The sequence below is a fragment of the Enhydra lutris genome, unplaced genomic scaffold (genome assembly GCF_002288905.1).
Source record: "Enhydra lutris kenyoni isolate GAN:26980312 unplaced genomic scaffold, ASM228890v2 scaffoldscaffold76, whole genome shotgun sequence".
NCBI lineage: Eukaryota > Metazoa > Chordata > Mammalia > Carnivora > Mustelidae > Enhydra > Enhydra lutris.
In genome coordinates, this window is record NW_019154160.1 from 4,989,257 (window position 1) to 5,007,475 (window position 18,219).

The 18,219-nt window shown below is 56.6% G+C and overlaps 1 protein-coding gene across 1 annotated transcript in view; it reads right to left on the reverse strand.

Annotated features, from left to right (window-relative positions):
* Positions 1–987: 987 nt before the first annotated feature.
* The window catches only part of LOC111160477 (polypeptide N-acetylgalactosaminyltransferase 2-like), a 64,655-nt gene continuing 47,423 nt past the window's right edge, over positions 988–18,219 (reverse strand). The window contains exons 10-14 of the mRNA XM_022523619.1: positions 14,419–14,511; positions 13,999–14,082; positions 11,905–12,031; positions 5,795–5,914; positions 988–2,069 (exon numbers count right to left, since the gene is read on the reverse strand). Of these exons, the coding sequence (XP_022379327.1) occupies positions 1,914–2,069; positions 5,795–5,914; positions 11,905–12,031; positions 13,999–14,082; positions 14,419–14,511 (580 nt within the window). The 3' untranslated portion in view covers positions 988–1,913. The remainder of the gene's footprint in view (positions 2,070–5,794; positions 5,915–11,904; positions 12,032–13,998; positions 14,083–14,418; positions 14,512–18,219) is intronic.

Here is an 18,219-nt window from a genome sequence, read left to right on the forward strand (position 1 = left end):
AAATTTGTTGCACATCAAAGCCAAATGTGTTTGCTAGCCATGGGGTATTTTTCTGGTGAACACGGGCAGTGGCTCACAGGGGACAGGGTCTGAGAGGAGGACCCAGGTGCCTGGGCTGAGTCTGTGTCCTGCCCCACCTGCACTCAACAGCCTTGCACGGGTACCCGGCCCTCTCTCCGAGGCCTCCCCGTAGTCAACACCGGCCTCTGAGACAAGGTGTGCAGCGGTAACCCAGCCACGGCCTCCCTGTCCACCGAGCGTATGTCCGCCTGCTGGGCAGAGGCCAAAAGGAGGGCAGGACAGTCCCCCAGCCACGCCTCCACGCCCGATCCCGGTGACCCAGAGCAAACACACATGGGCTTTTTTCAATGAAGGAAGAAAAAACGGTAGCGCTCCCTTTTGGATACGGGCAACAGGCAGGGAAGAGAGTGGCACTTTGCAGACTATCAACCCAGCAGAATCTTCTGGGGCCACTTCTCACTCTGTGACCTCCTGGGCCCTCCCCTCGGGGCTCAAGGAGGTGCATTTCTGACACACGTCCCACCACACGGGGTGGCCAGCCTCTCTGAGACCGGGCACGCATGTGGAAAGGGAGAAGGAAGGAGGGCTGGGCCCCTCCGTAGGAGGCCTGGACTGCCCTGTCACCATGGGGCCACCGCAAAGGCAAGGGGGGGTTGCTGTAGGGACATTCCTGGGCATCTCTTCCTGTCATGACTTCTAGTTCCTAACAGGCTTGTGGTTTATACTGACATCTGCTTCCTAACACACAAGTCTCCTGCTCCTGCCAAAATGCTCCATGACCAAAGCAGGCCCCTGGGCCAGGGAGGGACGGCGTGGGCAGGCCGGATTCCAGAGCCCAGGGACCAGCTCACGGGACACACATAGTTCGCCCCATGACAGCCCAGGACAGCTTCCTACTGTCGCCTACTGGGAGCTGGGAGCCTGGGTTTGGTTTTGTTTTTTTGTTTTTTCCTAAGAGAAAAAAAAAATTTAATTTAAAAAGACCCAAAGTAATGTTTGTCAAAAAAAAATAACCCATCCTGGTTTCCAGATACCAAGGGCACAGAAAGTAGGTTCCAACACCAAGCAGTGGCTTACAAGCTGAAGCCAACGGAGGGGCCCCCTGGCACCCCAGCCTCCTGGGGCCCAGTGGCAGGGAAGCCCCCAGTGGCCCCCGTAGCACCTGCTCACTGGTGGGGCTCCGGGGTGGGGGAGGCGCTGGAGGCCACCTTCTCCCCGCCCCAAAGGGCCCCGTCCCTCTTCCTTATGGCCGTGAACTAACTGCTTTGTGGGGAATTTACAAGATGAGGACGACCTACAGAAACCATAGGGAACTGACCGTACATTCTTTCTTTTATATATATTTATACTTACTGTCCCACCGTAGAAAGTTCCTATTCAAATAGAGCAAGTACATCGTGTGGAAGAGGGGGGTCTGTGCTGGGAAGACAGCGGGAACAGAGGAGCGGGGACAGGGATGTACGACGTAATCCTGCAAAATGACTCGGGTCACCATTGCAGAAACCAGACATGATTTCGATGGGATCAAAAATGGAGATTTCCAGAGTGTTCCTCACGGTGACACAGCAGCGATGCCCCTTCTGCTCTCCCTGCCCCGCGCTGGGGCCCACGCCTCGGCCGTCCCTGGGGGGTGGCTGTGGGCGGGGGGAGGGGGTGGCCTCGGAAAGGGGGCCCAGCCGCCTCCCGTGGGACGAGGAGAGCGGGTCTCTTTCCCAGCCTCTTCGGCATCCACCCAGGCCCCGTGCCTCGCACACGTTCTCTGACGTTCCGACCATGATGGAATACTGAGGTATATAGTTTCGCAGAAAGTTCAAGAAACATAATCGAAAACGGGATCTCCAAACTCAGCCGGCCGGTGTGGGGGCCCGGTGGGGGCCGCCTGGCGGGCTCTCCTACTGCTGCAGGTTGAGCGTGAACTTCCACTGCTGAGACAGGGCGGGGCCGCACACCTCCACGCTCAGGCCCCCGCTCTTGGCCGCGCGGCTGTCCAGGCACAGGTTGCTGCCCACGTGCCGCAGCTTGGAGTTGGCCTCGATCTGCTCCCATTTCTGCAGGAGACAGGAGAGGGCCTTACGGTCACAGCGCACACAAGACGGTAGGGGACAGACCCACGGGCAGGGTCTCCTAGCTATACGAAAAGCAAAAACGCCAAGCCTTTTTTTCTTTTTTGGTGGTGGTGGGGGGATCTCGAATCATAATGGAGGAGTTAGTCGCTGCGCCAGGACCAAGCAGCCTCAGGGCCAGCTGAGCATCCAGGAAAGAAACCTATGCTCTCTGCCGGGCTTGCAACTCCAAACCTCCGTTCTGGGCCTGCTAGGGCCCGCGTGTCCTGCCCCACCCCTCATCCAAGCTCCAGCACTCTGGGCACCTGCCCATCCTCGGTCATTAACCCGAGAACGCGAGCTAGAGTGCCTCCTGGGGGGAATGTGCATTCATCCACAAGAAGGCCTCATCTGATGCTATTTTGCCTTCAGAGGAGCCCTAGGAAGCTCAAGGAGGACCCTGATCCCGCCCCTGGCTCCTGGAAGGCAGCTCTAGCCCTGCCTGGAGGCCGTTGCCTGGGACTTCCACGCTCCCACTTAGGGCTTCGGGCTCAATTAAACCAGGGGAATGGTGTCAGGCCAGCCGAGAGGGAAAGAGATGCCTGAGTGGACAGAAATACCGTGTTGAGGAACCCGTTTCTATACTGTCTGTTCTCTCTGTGAGTCTGTGAGCTCCTTGGTGGGTCTGAGAAACCTGTTCAGCCACTCGGGGGCCCCGGCACTCTGCACGGCAGGGACCAAGCAATATTTGCTGAGTTCCAAATGCGACTCCTGTGAGCACAGGGCCTGACGTCTCCTTATTCGAATATGTACACCTTCCCCGCAACCAAGACCAAACCCAACAACCAACCCACCCTCAACCGACCAGCTAACCACACTCAATCAGTCAACGAGTAAATCGACCAACTCACCAATTCACCGACTGATCCGCCAACCAAACAAGAAAGAAAAGCCCACAGCCTTGCCTAAGGGAAGTCTGAGGCCCCCCACCCTGCTGTTTACCCCATGTAAAAGTCTGTTTGTTCTTTAAAAGAAAAAAAAATGATCACAGTTTTTTCTCTCCAAAGCTCTCCCTTCATTAATAGAGTCTGTGATTCTAATTAATTTTTTACACTGTGCGCACTCAAGCTCCTTTCCGTAAGTATTTCTGCAAATCCTTTTGACACCACGGAATTGAATTCGCCTCCTCCTGCCTCCCCTTCCCCTGATTCGGCAAAGGCACACACAACACAAACACACAGACGTGCCTGGAAACCAAACAGTCCAGCTGGCAAGAAGGTGCGGCTTCGAGATAAAATTAGCTGAGGGGCCTCCTCTCAGAGGGCAAGTGGGTGGGGGGAAGGAGGCAGGGCAGGCAGAGAGGAACCTGGCACCCCGAGAACCGGCCTTCTGCGCGAGGAGAACAGGACGCTGGGATGTTCTCACGAGGGCCCCGTGATACTCACTCAGGCTGCCGTGAACCCAGAGCTTCTGCCAACAGTGAAATTCAGTGCCATCAGCTGAGCACGGGGAGGCCACGGCTGCCTGCCCATCATCCCTCCTTTCTGGCTCCCTGGCTGTCAGTCAGTCCTCACCGGGCTTCCGCGTTGTCAGGTAAAGTGTGTCTGCGGCGGAGACAGCCCTGTGCTGCTCTGAGTGGCCAGGAATCAGGCTTGACAAAGAATGTGGAATGAATGGAATCTGATTCCCTTCTCTGGAGGGGCTCTGCCTGTCAGGTGCCAAAGCCTCAGCTAAATGGAAGGTCTTTAAAAAAAAAATAATCAAACTCCAGCTCTGTCTCTAATCAGGGGTCGGATTTTTGGGCCCTCCAGGCCCTGCTGGAACAGGGCCACAGGGCTCCGCACCCGGTGAGGTCTCGGGGTCAGAAGAGCTGCCTGCAGGACATTCCCTTCTCCTGGTGTGAGCCTCTCCGCGGCGCCCTATGCTTCCCAAGAACCAGGATCGCACCAGGAACATCTGTCTGCTCTGGAAATAAGGTGAGCTCCTACTGAACTCCTGTAGGGGTTCAAGCATCCATCAGAAGCCAGGCTGGGGTTCCACAGAGCCGGGGACAGACCCCGGATGGACAGATGCAAGTATTTCCCTGACAGCTGGGATCGAAGCCAGGGACCTGGTCCCGGCCTTCGTCCTCCCAGGTGACACGGGAGAGGAGATGCTGACTCCGTGGGTCTCCACCTCTCCTTCAGTAAAATGTCTCGGACAAGAAGCCCACTCAGGCTCCGAGCTGTGGTTGGCTCTGTGCCTCCATTTCTCTACATCCATCTATTTCATTAAAAGGGACCATACGGAGACAAGCCAGTGCTCCCCACGATGGCATAAATACGCAGACACTCAGGAAAGAGAGTGTGTGTATGTGTATGAGGTCTCACCCACTTGAACTTCCTCGTTTAGCATTTTTGCAAATTTAAAAAGCAGAAATATTTAATGAATAAGAACAGGCAATTTTTCTTTGAAATACCCGGTAGAGTGGAAAGAACGAGAATGTCATCAGAAGCAAGCAACATCCGACTGGTGGCTTACGAGAGAGAGGTGTGATGCTAGGTCTTTCCTTTGGGGCCGTGGGTTCATTAGCACACGGAGTGAAACAGAATGAAAACACCTCCCTTTGGTGACATGGTGATGAACCTTGCTTTCTTTTCTAGTACTTACTTGTAGGTCAGTGCTGTGCTAACTTCTCGGCGGTTCTGCGTCTGGGCTGAGGTCCCCACCTGCCGTAGTCCCTCCCACCCCCCCAAAGCCCACGCACTTGCGTGGCTCCTTGTGCTTCTGCTTCTGTGGAGAAGCCACGAGCCGGCGGAGCCTCCCTGCTCCCGGGCCTGAAGTCTGCGCCTCCGCTCCCCAGGGGTGTGAGGAGGCAGAACTTGGTGGGCTTCCCGTGGTCATGGCCAGCGCTCAGACCATCACACGCACTGCCACCCGCCTCTCTCCCGTGTTCGCCAGCACCACCAGACACACACTCTCAGGACACGCACGTACGAGGGGCTGCTACAAAGAAGGACTGGAAAAGGGACCAGCGGCTCCGCTTACCTGCACGGCGCAGGGAGGAGGAACTGACCTGGAGGCGCTGGGGCCCCTACCTAGTGAAGGTGCTTCCAGACCCTCGTAGGAGCCGAACATACAAATGTGGCCCCTTCCCCTCCAGTTTTGCTGGAGGGTGAGGCACAGACAGAGGCAGATCAATCAAGAAGCTGTGGAAGGGGGTGGCCAGCTGGACCTCCGACTCCTTGATTTCGGCTTGGGTCATGATCTTGGGGTCATGGGATTGAGCCCCGTGTCGGGCTGCACGCTGGGCAGGGAGTCTGTTTGCCAGTCTCCGTCTGCCTCTGCCCCTCCCCCTGCTCTCTTTCTCTCTCTAACAAAAGTGAATGAATGTTTGAAGAAAATAAGTTATGGGAAGACATACCCCGGGATGTGGGCACTCACGGTGGAGCCGCCCACGGGGCGCCGAGGACAGAGGACAGGAGGCACGCTGCCCCGGCCGGTGCGCACGGGAGGCCAGGCGGCCTTCCGAGCATGCACAGCCCGCACGCAGCACGAGCATCCCGACCCCACGTTTGCCAGGCACGGGGTTCACGGACACCTGCCGCCAGCCAGGAGCTCCCCAGCTTGGTGGGAGACGGCGGCCGGCCGGAGCCGAGGTCCGACAGGGCAGCCCGACGGGACAAAGGAGCGGGGTGGTCGAGGCCACAGGGGGCGCGGGAAGGCTGGGCTGAGGGGCAGGGGCGCCCTACCTGTCTGGTGTCGTTCTCTCGACAGCCCTGCAGCTTGACGACAGAGCCCGGCGCCCGGTCCACCACCGTCAGGCACAAGTCCATGTGTTTCACCGACTTCTCCTTCGTCAAGGCCCATTCCTGGAACACAGAGCCGGGGGTCAGGGCCGTGGCGTGACGGGGCTCGAGAGGGACAGGGTTGTGTCGCCGAGCAGAGACCCCGAGCCCCCCAGCCGACTCCGGGCTGACACGTGACTTCTTGCCGAAGGGCAGATCTCCACCTGGAGGTGCCAGGGCGGCGGAGGGGGGGCGCGGGAAGGGGGCCGCCCAGGGCTGCGCCAAGTTCACCGACTGACGTGGCAAAAGCGCTCTGAGAACACGAGTCACTGAGATACGGTATGAACGGTTTCAGCCTGGGGCGCGCATCTGAGCGCCACACCCAGGGCTCTACCACGAACCAGGAGCTGGGGACACAGTGGCCCGCGCGTGGATCCCCCAAGGCGGACGGGTCAGGGTCGACGTTTCCGCCTGCGTCATTTTGGACTCTGCCCCCGTGCAGTGCAGCTTGGAAACAGCCTTTATGAATGTGGATTGTAATGTGTGATGATGGAAATTACACATGGAGCGTGTAGCGAAATATGCAGCGTGCGGCCTCGCTGCGCAGTGAGCTGGTTTGCTGACACCCCCCAAGGCCTGAGCTCCCTAGGGACGGATCTGGGTATTTACACACACACCCCTCGTGCTAACACCAGGCATCTACTGTGTGCTGGGCACCGTTATGCCCCACGAGAAGCTGATATTACCCCGTCTTAGAGATGGAAAACTGAGCCAGAGAGTGCTAAAATAACTTGCTTATGATTTTTACAACACACACACACACACACACACACACACACACACATACTAGGGGCTGAGAGCACAACCATTTATAAGACACTCTAAAAGGACAGGACAGGGGAAAATGGAGAAGATGGGTGAGGGAGCACGAGGCCCCAGGCAGAAGGTTCTCGGAGGGGCCACGGGTGGGACGGGAGGAGACAGCTTCCAACCTTCACTCTAGGACCTGACCCTTTCAAAGGGGTCAATTCCCAAGTGAGCCTTCAGGATCCAGAAGCAGCCAGGCAACTTCCAACCCAGAATTCCACCGGGACACACTCCCTACCAGCGTATGCCTTTCTGCTCTCCGCCCAGGAAAGCTGCCATGACTCAGCCATCCTTCCCGTGACGGTCCATGGCGCCCCAAGATGCCTCAGGTGCCCTCCCAGGGCCTGGCCCATGGCCGTGAACAGACAGGCAAGGCCCCGACCTTCCGGGGCTGGCTCTCCAGCGGGGAGAATGGCTCACCCAAGGATAAATGTACTGTGTAACTTGAGACGCTATTAAATGCGATGAAGAAATTATTTTTCTTTCTTTTTTCTATTCCCAGGGGACAGAGGTAAGGGAGGGAATAAATTACCTTTTAAAGAAGCCTCACCGTTCAGTACCTCGGTCACCTTGGAACAGATGGTCTGCCCGAGACAGGCTGCCCGTCTGGGCTCCTGAGAAGCCCCCTGGGCTGCTGGCAGCTTCCTCCTCTCCTAGCAGGGAGGCAGACGGGGACTGGGCCCCCTCCTTTTCTTTGGCTTCAGTGTTCTCACCTTTTAATGAGTGTTTCCCAAAGTGTGCTCTGGGAGGGATTCTGTGAGAAGTCTGTTTCAGGTCAAGTAAGTTTGGGGAACGGTGAGTTTGGGCCACGTGTCTTTCTGCAAAGTCACACACGGGCTCTCTGAGGCCCTGGAAGGCTGAGCACGGAAGAACCTGCTTGCACCGTTTTCCTCAGCATCTCCCAGACTCGAGAGCATGAAGCCCTGTCCCCACCTGTCCCCGTCGGCCCCTGGCAGTGAGCTCCGCAGAGCATTCTCTGGGAAGGGCCCCACGCCGCCCTTGAGGGTCGATTCCAACCTACCGTAAGGCCGTCCCCCCCACGGCCAGTGCCTCCGAGGTACCAACGGGCACTCAAGTGTCACCTGTATCCCAGGGTGGCATTCGAAGCCCCCCCAGGAAGGAGCGCGCGAGCCCCGCCTTTCATTCACTAAGATACGCATCGTGCCTCCAGCAGGGCTCGCGTGAAGTACCGGTACCGGCACCAACCCGCCCCCACTCGTGGGTAAGCTTCTAGATGCTTCTTGGAAGCAGGTGTCGAAAAGACACTGGAAGGGTTGCAGATACTCAGGGAAAGCTCACGTACAAATGTTTCTACAACCTTCTTGCTATTGTGCGTTTAATTATTTTACAGCAGACTACACTGAATTCCAGGAAAACTAATTCAGCTGTGCAAACAACAGAGCTGGCTGCCACTTTGTTCTTCTGTTGCATTTCAATGATCTGAATTTGTAAAATAAAGTTCATAAATATTTAAGAATTGCTTTTTTGAGCTGCCACTCTTAAAAAAGCACGGCCATTAATTTCCCCATTTCCTGGGTGTCTGCTGAGGATCCGCCAGAAACCAGATAAGAAGGACGGTGTCTACAGTTAGGAAACGCCACTTAGCCTCTCATTTCTCACCCAGGTGGCACAGCACTCAAAAAAGCATCGCTTTCCATCGGTACAGACGGGAATTACTCACGGGAGGGTTACGCGTCGGCACACCTGTGAGCAGCAAGCCTGAGCCCAGGCTTCCTGCCGCCTGTGACCCATGCTGTCCGATGTGGTGGCCACTGCCCACCTTGGCTGAGCCAAATGGCTGAACACCTGACCTCCTCAGTCACACCGGCTACATTCTGAGTGCTCTGCGGCCACACGGGGTCCATGAGAACCGCACTGGGTGGTGCAGACGGAGGACATTCTCAGCAGACAGAGCAAGGCTGGTGGAGCTGGCCTAGGCCACTCTCTGGGCCTCAGGCCGGTCTGCGGAGGAAGGTGGGCCCCAGGTGTGGGTGAAGCCTGTCGCCCACCGGTGTGCCCCCCCTGCCCCGCTAGAAAACCCTCATGGTGTAGTGGCTCGTTCAGAATCACCCGCCTTGAGATTTCACAAACCCCAATGCTCTGGGACTCCAGGCCAATGAAATCAGGCTCTCTGGACAGGGGACCTCACATCAGAATTTCCAGAAAGCTCTTGGGGTGATTCCAGCAAAAAACCACGGGAGGCGGGCTCAGAGATGGTAGAAACCTGCTCCCTGGACAGGCAAGACCAGGTGCTCCTGTCCTGGACCCCTGAGCGCCCCGCAGCTGGCCCAGGAGGGACTCCGCAGACATCCCTGGCAGGGAGGGAAAGCTCCGGCCCAGTGTGGGAGCAGCAACCGTCTCACAAGAGTGAAAGGGAAAAAAGAGGGAACCGAGTGCTCTGCACAGGCCATGCTGTCTGCCCTTCCCGACAGCCCCAGGCACAGCACTGTGACAACCCAAGTCTGGGTGTGGCCATGGCCCAGCACAGTCGCCTGCGCACACAGGCGGGAGCAGCAGCCTCTAGGTGGCCTCCTGCATCGTCCCAATCTCCTCCTCCCCCACAAATGGCTTCCTGAGGGCAGCGCATCATCCATGAGCTCCCGTGCCTATGAACAAGGGGGCTCTAACCAGGACAGCTGTGAGAGGAAAAGGGGGAGCTATGCAAAACTGCGCGGGGGACGGGCATGAGGGAGCAATGCGCCCGGCAGGTCGGTCAGCCTCCCCATGGGCTTGCAGAGAGGGGCTCGTGGGCTCAGAGACCAGCTGGCAGACAGGATCTGGGGATCCAGAGGCACGGCCACCAGCCATCATAGGTGGGGGTGACCACGCTGACCATGGCAGTTTTTGTTACCAGCCGCGGGGTAAAAGGTACCATCCATCCCCGAGGCCATGCCACGTGGGCAAGAGCCACGCACGGCACCCAGGACCGAAGCTGGCGCCTGAGCCCGGGGAGGGCAGGGAGGGGGCAGCAGGAAATCCCTCACTATCGGCCGCCGTACATACCTTCCAAATGCACGGAGTTGGCACTGGTCAGAGCTGCTATAATATAAGGGCGGACCCCGTAACGGTCACTGAATCATCAGAATGTTGCACACGTGACCGAGGGGAAACCCCGGTGACTAAACGGGGGAAGGGTGAGGCCAGCCTGGGATGGGACCAAGTGTAACAATTCAGACGGCAGGTAACGCGGGGCCGCGCCGCCTCTGAATCCTAACACGCAGACCGGTGCATTAGCCAAATTCTGAATTTCGGCCACGAGGACCAGAAGCACCCCGGGGCTTAGCAGGCCCAGGAGCACGGCCCTGCTTCCGGAGACTCATTGGATCCACTGTGTTTCCGGCCGCCCAAAGCTTCCCTTTTTGGAAGGCAGCACTTCAGTATTTTCATTCCGGCTTGGCCAGAGACAGATAAAACCCCGCGTCTCCCGGCGCCCTCAGCCTCCCCCCTCATACCGAAGCCCCAGACCTCCTCGCGCTGCGTCCCTGCACGGCTTCCGGCAGGCAGACCTGCGCCATGTGCCACCGCCGTGTCCATCAGTGGGACCCGGAGCCACGTGGTCCCCAGCAGAAAGCGGAACCACGGTGAGTTTCAGACCAAAGGCCTGACAAGGACATGCAGAGACACTCTTGGCAGGCACGGCATCCTCTGTCCCTCCTGTCCCCACCCAACAAACTTGGCCTGACTTGGGTCTTCCCTCCTACTCTCCGTCTTCCTCCCTCCTTAGACCTTTTCCTTCTAGCCGACTCCTAACACCTCCTAACGTTTTGAAATACTCAAAATCCACAAACCAGGCTGCACCCCGAGGCTGGCTGGGGGCTTACTCCAAGCTCACAGCCTGTCCCCGGGGAGCACTTGCAGGACCGAGAGGCCGGGCTCTGAGGACAGAGGTGAGACCCTGGGAGCCCGGGAGCAGCACGTCTGCGCTGGGCCAGCCCTGGCCGCTGCCTGAAGCCGCCTCTCCCTCCCTTGTCTAACTGAGGATGTCCAGACTGGTCCAAACAACTGTTAAAGATGACATCACCAAGTGAAGAGAGGGGACGAAACATCTAGGGGTCGCAGTCCACCCAGATACTCCCTGGGGGGATTCGGAACAACCAACTTTATGTAAAAGCAGGTGCCCTCTCTTAAAGAGAGTTCTATTTAAAGGAGGTTCTGTGGGCGCCTGGGTGGCTCAGTCGGTTAAGCCTCTGCTTTCGGCTCAGGTCATGATCTCAGGGTCCTGGGATCGAGCTCCACGTTGGGCTCTCTGCTCAGCAGGGAGCCTGCTTCCCCCTCTGTCTCTGCCTGCCTCTCTGCCTACTTGTGATCTCTGTCAAAAAAAATAAATAAAATCTTTAAAAAAAAAATAAAGGAGGTTCTGTGATCAGTAAATCTGGGATACATTTAGTTAACCCCCCCACCCCGCAATGGCCCCATTTAAACTGTAGGTCCTCGGAGAGCTTGGCACGTTTTCAAGGAGATAAGAATACCTAGCATGACCCAGACTCTTCTGGGCACAAAGCCCACATTTTACCAAATACCTATCATTTTTTTATGGGAAAATTGCTATTCTAGAACATTGTCTTCTGGCACATATAGGCCATGGTTAGGCCCAACAGGCCTTCACTTCTCTGTCTTGTTTTCAGTGAGGACAGAAGGTGTGGGGCTTTATGCATCCAGGACAAGTTGTGTGTGTGCGTCAGACTGAAGCTAGTAATTGTTAATATTCTCTATCTAAGCCCGTGTTATCTAACAGGCAGGGGCCGATAATGACTTTGGCAGCAGCCGCAGGGTCCGAGCCTATTAAAACTGGGACCCGAGCAGGTGTTTATGAGCTGGTCGGAGACCAGACACAGATGGAGACACAGAACAGGTGCTTTGGGGACAAGCACATGCCACAGGGATGACAGAGGTGGTGGGAAGATGAGGAGGAGAAGGAAGGCCACCAGCCTTGCAGGCCTGCCTTGATGAGAGATGCTGGATATCGGTGGTAACCACAGTGTCCCTTGCTGTGGTGGCAGAGGCTGGCCCGAGGCTGATGGCAGGCTCCACGCATCTGTCAAGATCTGGGGCATCCCACCTCGAGCCTATGGCTGCCTGCCTGCGGGTGACCAGCAGGGCCACATGCTACCTCAGACACCTTGGGTCACAGGAGAAAGGCAGCAGCAAGGACTTGCAAGCTCAGGGCCCCTTCCCTGCAGGGACTCCAGCCCACCCCCCACACATACCTGGTTCCCCCCTGCATTGTGACACTCATAGACTCCAACGACACCATCAGCAAAATGTCCCAAAGTGTCTAGGCAGTTGGTTCCCTGCTGCAAGGCCCCAAAAGCTATATCCTGGTGGTCAGGGACCCTGGAAAGCAAGAGGAGAACCATCTGCTTAATTCCACAGGCCCCCCGGCTCCCACCGTCCACCCCCTTACTCAGTGAGTCCATCTCCGGCAGCAGGAACCCTGAGAGGAGAGGAACCCCTCCCATAGGCGGGCTGTGTCAGCCGGGCAGCATTTCTCGAATGCCCTGGATTTCTAACCGGAGTGAAGACTTCAAGCTGGAGAAGCATTCTTTCCGTACCAGGAAAACGTTTCTGGAAAGGAAAAGCTCTACTCCTCACTGTTAGCCTGTTGGAATTTCTTCAGAAAAGTAATTCACGAGGTGAGACCCCACGGCCTTGGGCTTTCCGGCAGACTTGGGAACTGACCTTTACCTGGCGGAGGGGAGAAGCCGCGTGGCTGTGTCCGGCAGCCTGCCACCAACAGAAACGGCACGTGTGGGCAGGGGCCACATGCCTCAGGATTCCACCCGGGTCTGTGCTCAGCCTGGGCCCCACACCCGCTGTGCCATCTCTCGCTGTCCCCCCAAACCTCGGACCCTACTGCACAGCACCTGTGAAGCAGATCTGTTCCAAGTATCATGTAACACATTTCACTGCAAGCGCATGGAGCCCAGGGCCTGGGACACAGGGTTGGGGGGCGCCCAGCGAGCGGCAGTGCGCACTACAGACGCACACGAATGTCAGGTCAGTGTCTCCGCTGCCGGGCGTGGGTTGGGGGGTCAGCTTCCCCCGCCAGTGTGGGACTCAGCGTTCTGGACAAGTGGCACAGGCCCCCTGGCACCCCATAGCAGGGGTGTCCATAAGGCGAAGCTGCACCTACTGTCACTCTGGCTGGCAGCACTACCCACCACATCACAGACGACCGTGATGGCAAAAGCACAGTGGTCCCCACGACGGGGCTGCAGGCCACTGTGGGAAGTGCTGCGCGGGCTGGGCGAGAGACAACGAGCAGCGGCTGCCCGCGGGTGACCAAGCCTGCTCTCGGGCCCCAGAGCAAGCCCCCTGTCACAGACGGGGCCCAAGGGAGGAGGAGGCCTGCTGTCCCCTCTGCTGGGGGACAGCTGGATGGCTGTGAAGAGAGGCCGGGAGGCACAGCCGCGTTAGGGAACGCTCAAACAAACCTCGGGGACAAGGGCTCTGAGGGAGCTGTTAGCCTGAAGGATAACGGTGGTGACTCCGGCTGCCGCTGCGTGGGAGCCACGCCCTTGCTGGGAAAGGAGGAATGTGCCACGTTAAAGCAAAACCCGTCTGGCAATCCCTTTACGAGGATGACATTCTGATGGGTCCTGAAACCTGCAGACCTACAGGCCTCTGAGGAGGGTCTCAAGGGCTCCCCGAGGGATCAGAGTGGCCATTAGCACAAGAGGAGGCCGTGGGTGTAGACAGAAGCCGCAGAAGAGCACTTCTGCCACCAGGAAGCCTCCTGGAGGGAAGTGGGGCCCGGCGTTAGTGCCCGACGCAGCCTGGAGGCGGGGGTCTGGGCTCCGGGCTCTGCTGGGTGCCGCCCTCTGTTCACGGGCCCACAGGATGGGCCCTGGCATCTGGGCAGCAGGAGCGAAGCGGGGAGGGCGGGGAGCGGATTCATTCTCTGTTCTCTGTGCGTGTCAGCACTGCCCTCGGCTCCAGCGCAGGGAGGCCGGGCAGAGGCACCTGCTGCGCAGGGAGGGCCCGGAGCCGGGGGAGGCTGGGCACTGCCCTTTGGGCCACTTACAGAGAGGGTGAGACAACAGCCCTTGTCCTCTCGCCAATAGGGCGTGAGCTAAACGAGGTGCCACCTGGGACTGTTTCCGCCTCTGTGGAGAACGGGAAGGTCACCCAGCAGGAGGCCGCCATTCGGGGAGCACTTCTCAGGGGTGCTTAGGGACAGCTGCGGGGTGAGGACACACAGCTCTTGCTGGAAGCCCCAGCTCCCGGCCTCTCTCCTGCCTCTCCGACATCCATGGCTCCTAAGCCCTTGTGGAGCAAGGCCCTGATCCCTAACAGCTTACCTTAGCTCTGGGTAGACGTTTTCCAGGTACCACTTGAAAGGCTTGCAGCTAAGTTTCTTTCTGAGCTCCAGTCGGCTCTGAATACTGGAAAAGAGGGAAACAAGATTCCTTCACCAATTTCGAGAATGGACAAGCTCCTTACATCATATCTGGAAAGCTGCTGATGGGAAGAGGACGGAGGCAGGCAGTGGAGCTTGGACTGTCCACGCTCCTGTCCCCGCGGCACTGGCCCACCTCCCACATGCCTCCTGCCTTGGGCCCTCGCCTGGCCTTGAGCAGAGGCTCCTGCTCTGATGCCTGGGCGACGGTTCTCGCCTCTGGCAGCAGAACGGTTCGTGGGGTGCGGGCTGAGAATAGGCTCCCCCACCCCCCGCCAGGATCCTGAGCAAAGTGGCATGAGAGGGCTCAAGTGACACTTACTTTCCATAAGGAACATTTCTGGCGGAAGGCACTGCTGCGTAATAGAAATTTTTGTATTCATCCATCCAGACCTCTGCTGCCCGGCGGGTGTTACTAGAAACAAAATAAGGATTCTTGAGCTGGGATTTGCCTTCTTTCTGTCAGCGTCACTCTGTGTGCACCTGTCTGCTTCGAGGGCTACTTGGGAAGGGCCCCCGAGGCGGGCGGGCAGTGGTGGCAGGGACGCAGAGAGCAGGCTGTCCCCGCTCGGCACCCAGGCCCAGACTGGTGGGTAGCGGGCACGCAGCGGGTGCTTACTGAGCAAACGGAACTCGCCTTCTCGTCTTTCACAGAAACAGATTGTCAAAGAGCAAAAGGCAGAGTGAGACCTGCAGCACAGGCAGGTCCTGGGAGGAAAAGACTCGGGCTGGACCAGCAAGAAGGACACAGGGCGTCACCATGGGAACCTGCATCATGTACGCATGGGCGGCTGGCATGGGGGAGGACAGCCAAGGAATTCTTGGCCTCTGGGGCCCTCCTCATCATGGCTGCAACGTGACTAGACAGCTCTGGGGAAAAGGTAAAAATAGGTAAGTACTATTAAAAAGACTCTTCCCCCTGCAGACTTGAGTTGAAACAGTGTTCGGTTTGGACAAGGACTGGTGATGGGAAGGGGAAAAAAGCTTGAAGCCCCACATCCGAGGCTCCTGCCAACTACACCGTGCTGGAGGGACCGAGATGGAACAGGCTTTTCTGCCAGGCAAGAGAACCATGTGCTTAAATCTCAGAACCGTACCTACTTATAGCTCAAAACCATGACGATCAATTAAGGCCACTGGAACAAGCTATGTTTGCATATAGGGCCGGTGTGCAAGGCTCCCACGAGTGTGGGCGTCAGATCTGACCGGCCCGCACTCCCCTCAGGGCACGTATGAAGCAGCGTCATACAGTGAGCCTCTCTGCTCCCAGGTCCCGGACTCGGTTCCCAAGCAGACTCACGCTTCCTTAAGGTCCCATATAGAAGACATTATGTTCTTCCAAAAGAAATATATTAGGGAGGCAATGTTTACCTTTGAAAAGAATTCCTTTCCTCTACCAGAAAGGTCTCTTAAACGGCGAGCCTTTCAAAATGATCTGAGCTACAGTCACTAAAATAACTTCCACTCGGGGCATCGACTCTCACACAGCGTGAGGTATAGCCCTTTCTCCTCTTCGCGCGGGAGATGAACTGTTGAGAACGCCACTTACGAGACAGGCAGGACAACACAAAGGAACGCACCCCCTCCTCTGATCCGGCACTTCCCACTTCTAGAAACGCACCTCCAGGAGAGTATACAGCTGAAGATAGGCTCACTTCAGCATTGTTTATAAAGGCAAGAAAAGAAAATTTAGAGACCCAAGACCATCGCCAGGAACATGATCAAAGGAATGGATGACCGGAGCCGCTGGAAACCGGCGGACATTCTACGGGTGGCTGTGGAACGAGGTCCCTGACCCGCTGTGGGGTGACAGCCCAGGGCACTGGAGGTCTGTGAGGGCAGGGGGAGAAGAGAAGAGAGGGGAGGGGAGAGGAGGGGAGGGGAGAGGAGGGGAGAGGAGAGAGGGGTCCACCATGATAAGACGGCTCCCTTTGGTAATGAGATGGGAGATCTTTTCCACTCTTGCTCTGTAAGAAATACACACGTACAGCACGTGTGTTTAAAGAGTCGATGTGCCTGGGATGCTGGGGCATACGTGTTATTTCTCAGCCGAGCCAATCAATACTCTTACCGGGATTCTGGGGGCTTACGGAGTGGCCCATGCCTCACCTCACGCCCCATCCCTAACCCGCGGTGTGACTTCATTGCTCTGGGACCTGGACTGCTCATGGGTAAGATGAAAGAACTGCATCCACGCATCTCCGAGGTCCCTTTTAGCCCTGATGGCTTCAGTGGCTTTTGTGAATTCTGCTTACACAGTGGTTCTTAATCTCCTAAGTCATTGAGTAATTAAGTCATTTCTTAATTCCTAAATGTGAAGCACCATCTTTCTGTCCAGTTACTAGAGAAAGACCCGTACGTAGCCTCAATGAGTCAGCTCCGTGCCCTGCTCGGTGCTGGGTTCAGTTCATTCATTCAAACGTTTCTTCGGTACCTACGAGATGCCCGACAGTCCTCTTGGTGTGTGGCGACAGGGGCCCCCAGAAGGGTCCACTTTGATGTGTCCTGGTTCCCCTCACTTGTGCTTTCCTCCGCCCACCCCCATACTCAGTGCAAAGCAGCTCCTCCAGGAAGCGGGCAGCAGAGAGAAGGTGTGGCTCGCACGGGCCAGCTCTACGGCTTGGTGGTGGTAGCCAAAGAAAGTCTGGTAAGAAACTAACTCGAAACACTGGTCTCCTCTGTTTAATATCAATCATATTAATAGAGTGTGGCCATTAACTCTAACCCTAAAACCAAACGTATTTGGTTAACCCTAAAACCAACCGCACCGCCGTGTTACCCTTCTGACGGGGACCTTCCCTCGCCCCGCGGGGCTCTACTGAGCACATGCGTTCAAGCTCGCACACAGCGCCCTCCAGTCTCTTAAGGGGCTTGTGGGACGCTAACTGGAAATGCGGCGAGAAACACGCCAGTGGGATCACTCTCATCCGGTCTTACGGGATGTGACCACTATCACCGGGGACTGGAAGTAGGAATCTGCAGGTGTGTCATATCACCTTACCCCGCTGAGTGTGGGTGCCCACATGCGCAGCTGGGATGGTAAAACAGCGCCTGTAAGACCCCACTGGGGCTACCTGCTCCATTCATTCATTCATCACTTATTCACTGACTAACCCACACAAACGAGATCAGCCTCCATGCCCTGTTCTGGTGCCCATTTCTATCTGTACCTAACGGACAAGTTCCAGTGACCTTGGCACTCGCTGCTCCTGCAGGTCTGGACTAGAGAGTTCAACGTGTGGGGATGACTTGGAATCTGGAGCCCGACTGCCCACGTGACCACGCGGCTCTGGCACTTTACGCCTGTGTGAACTTGGACTGCGGGACTGAATCTCCCTGTGCCTCAGTTTCCTTTATGGCACTTAGTTCACAAGGTTTTATGAGAATGATGTGAGCTAATATCTGCTCGGTACTCAGAACAGCCAGACGCACACAACATACTATATGAATATTAGCTATTTCTGAAGCCCAATTTTTAAATGGTGAAATACTTCAACCTTAATGCCACAGATCAGAGGACATCAGAGAGAACTTGGAACTGGAGGGAGACCTCAGAAATAATATGATTCTACCTCCTTATCTTTTAGCAGAGTCCTTGGAGGCAGAGAGCCGTGGAGCCTCATGGAAGGCCAGCAGATCTCTGCTGCCCCAAATACAGAAAGGCTGGGTCTGTCTTCTCTCCAGGCCTCTAGTGTACGGACAGGCTCCTGGGCCACAAAACACAGTGAGGACACTTCCTATCTAAGGAAGAGTGCTTTTTAAAAAAGAAGTGAATAAAGCAACGTTCTGTGCGCGTTAACACATTCTTTTCTAAAAGCCCGCCATGTGTTAGTAGTGACCAATGGGATTTGGGTATTTGATGTGTCTACACAGGAGGTTTTGCAGGAATCTTGCATTGTCCTTGGGAAAAAAAAACTAATCATAGTTTGATTTTGTAGAGCTCACTGGATAAGAACATACTTTTGTTTCTAATAAGGAACAGTAACGAAGTCAGACAATATTTGAGAAAGGACAGAATTTGCAAGAAGATGATTTGGTCAGAGGTAACTTCTGTTCGGCATCATTAAAGTCTCGAGAACGCGGAACCTCCGCGCTGAAACTACCTGCGCTGTGGTACGTGTGT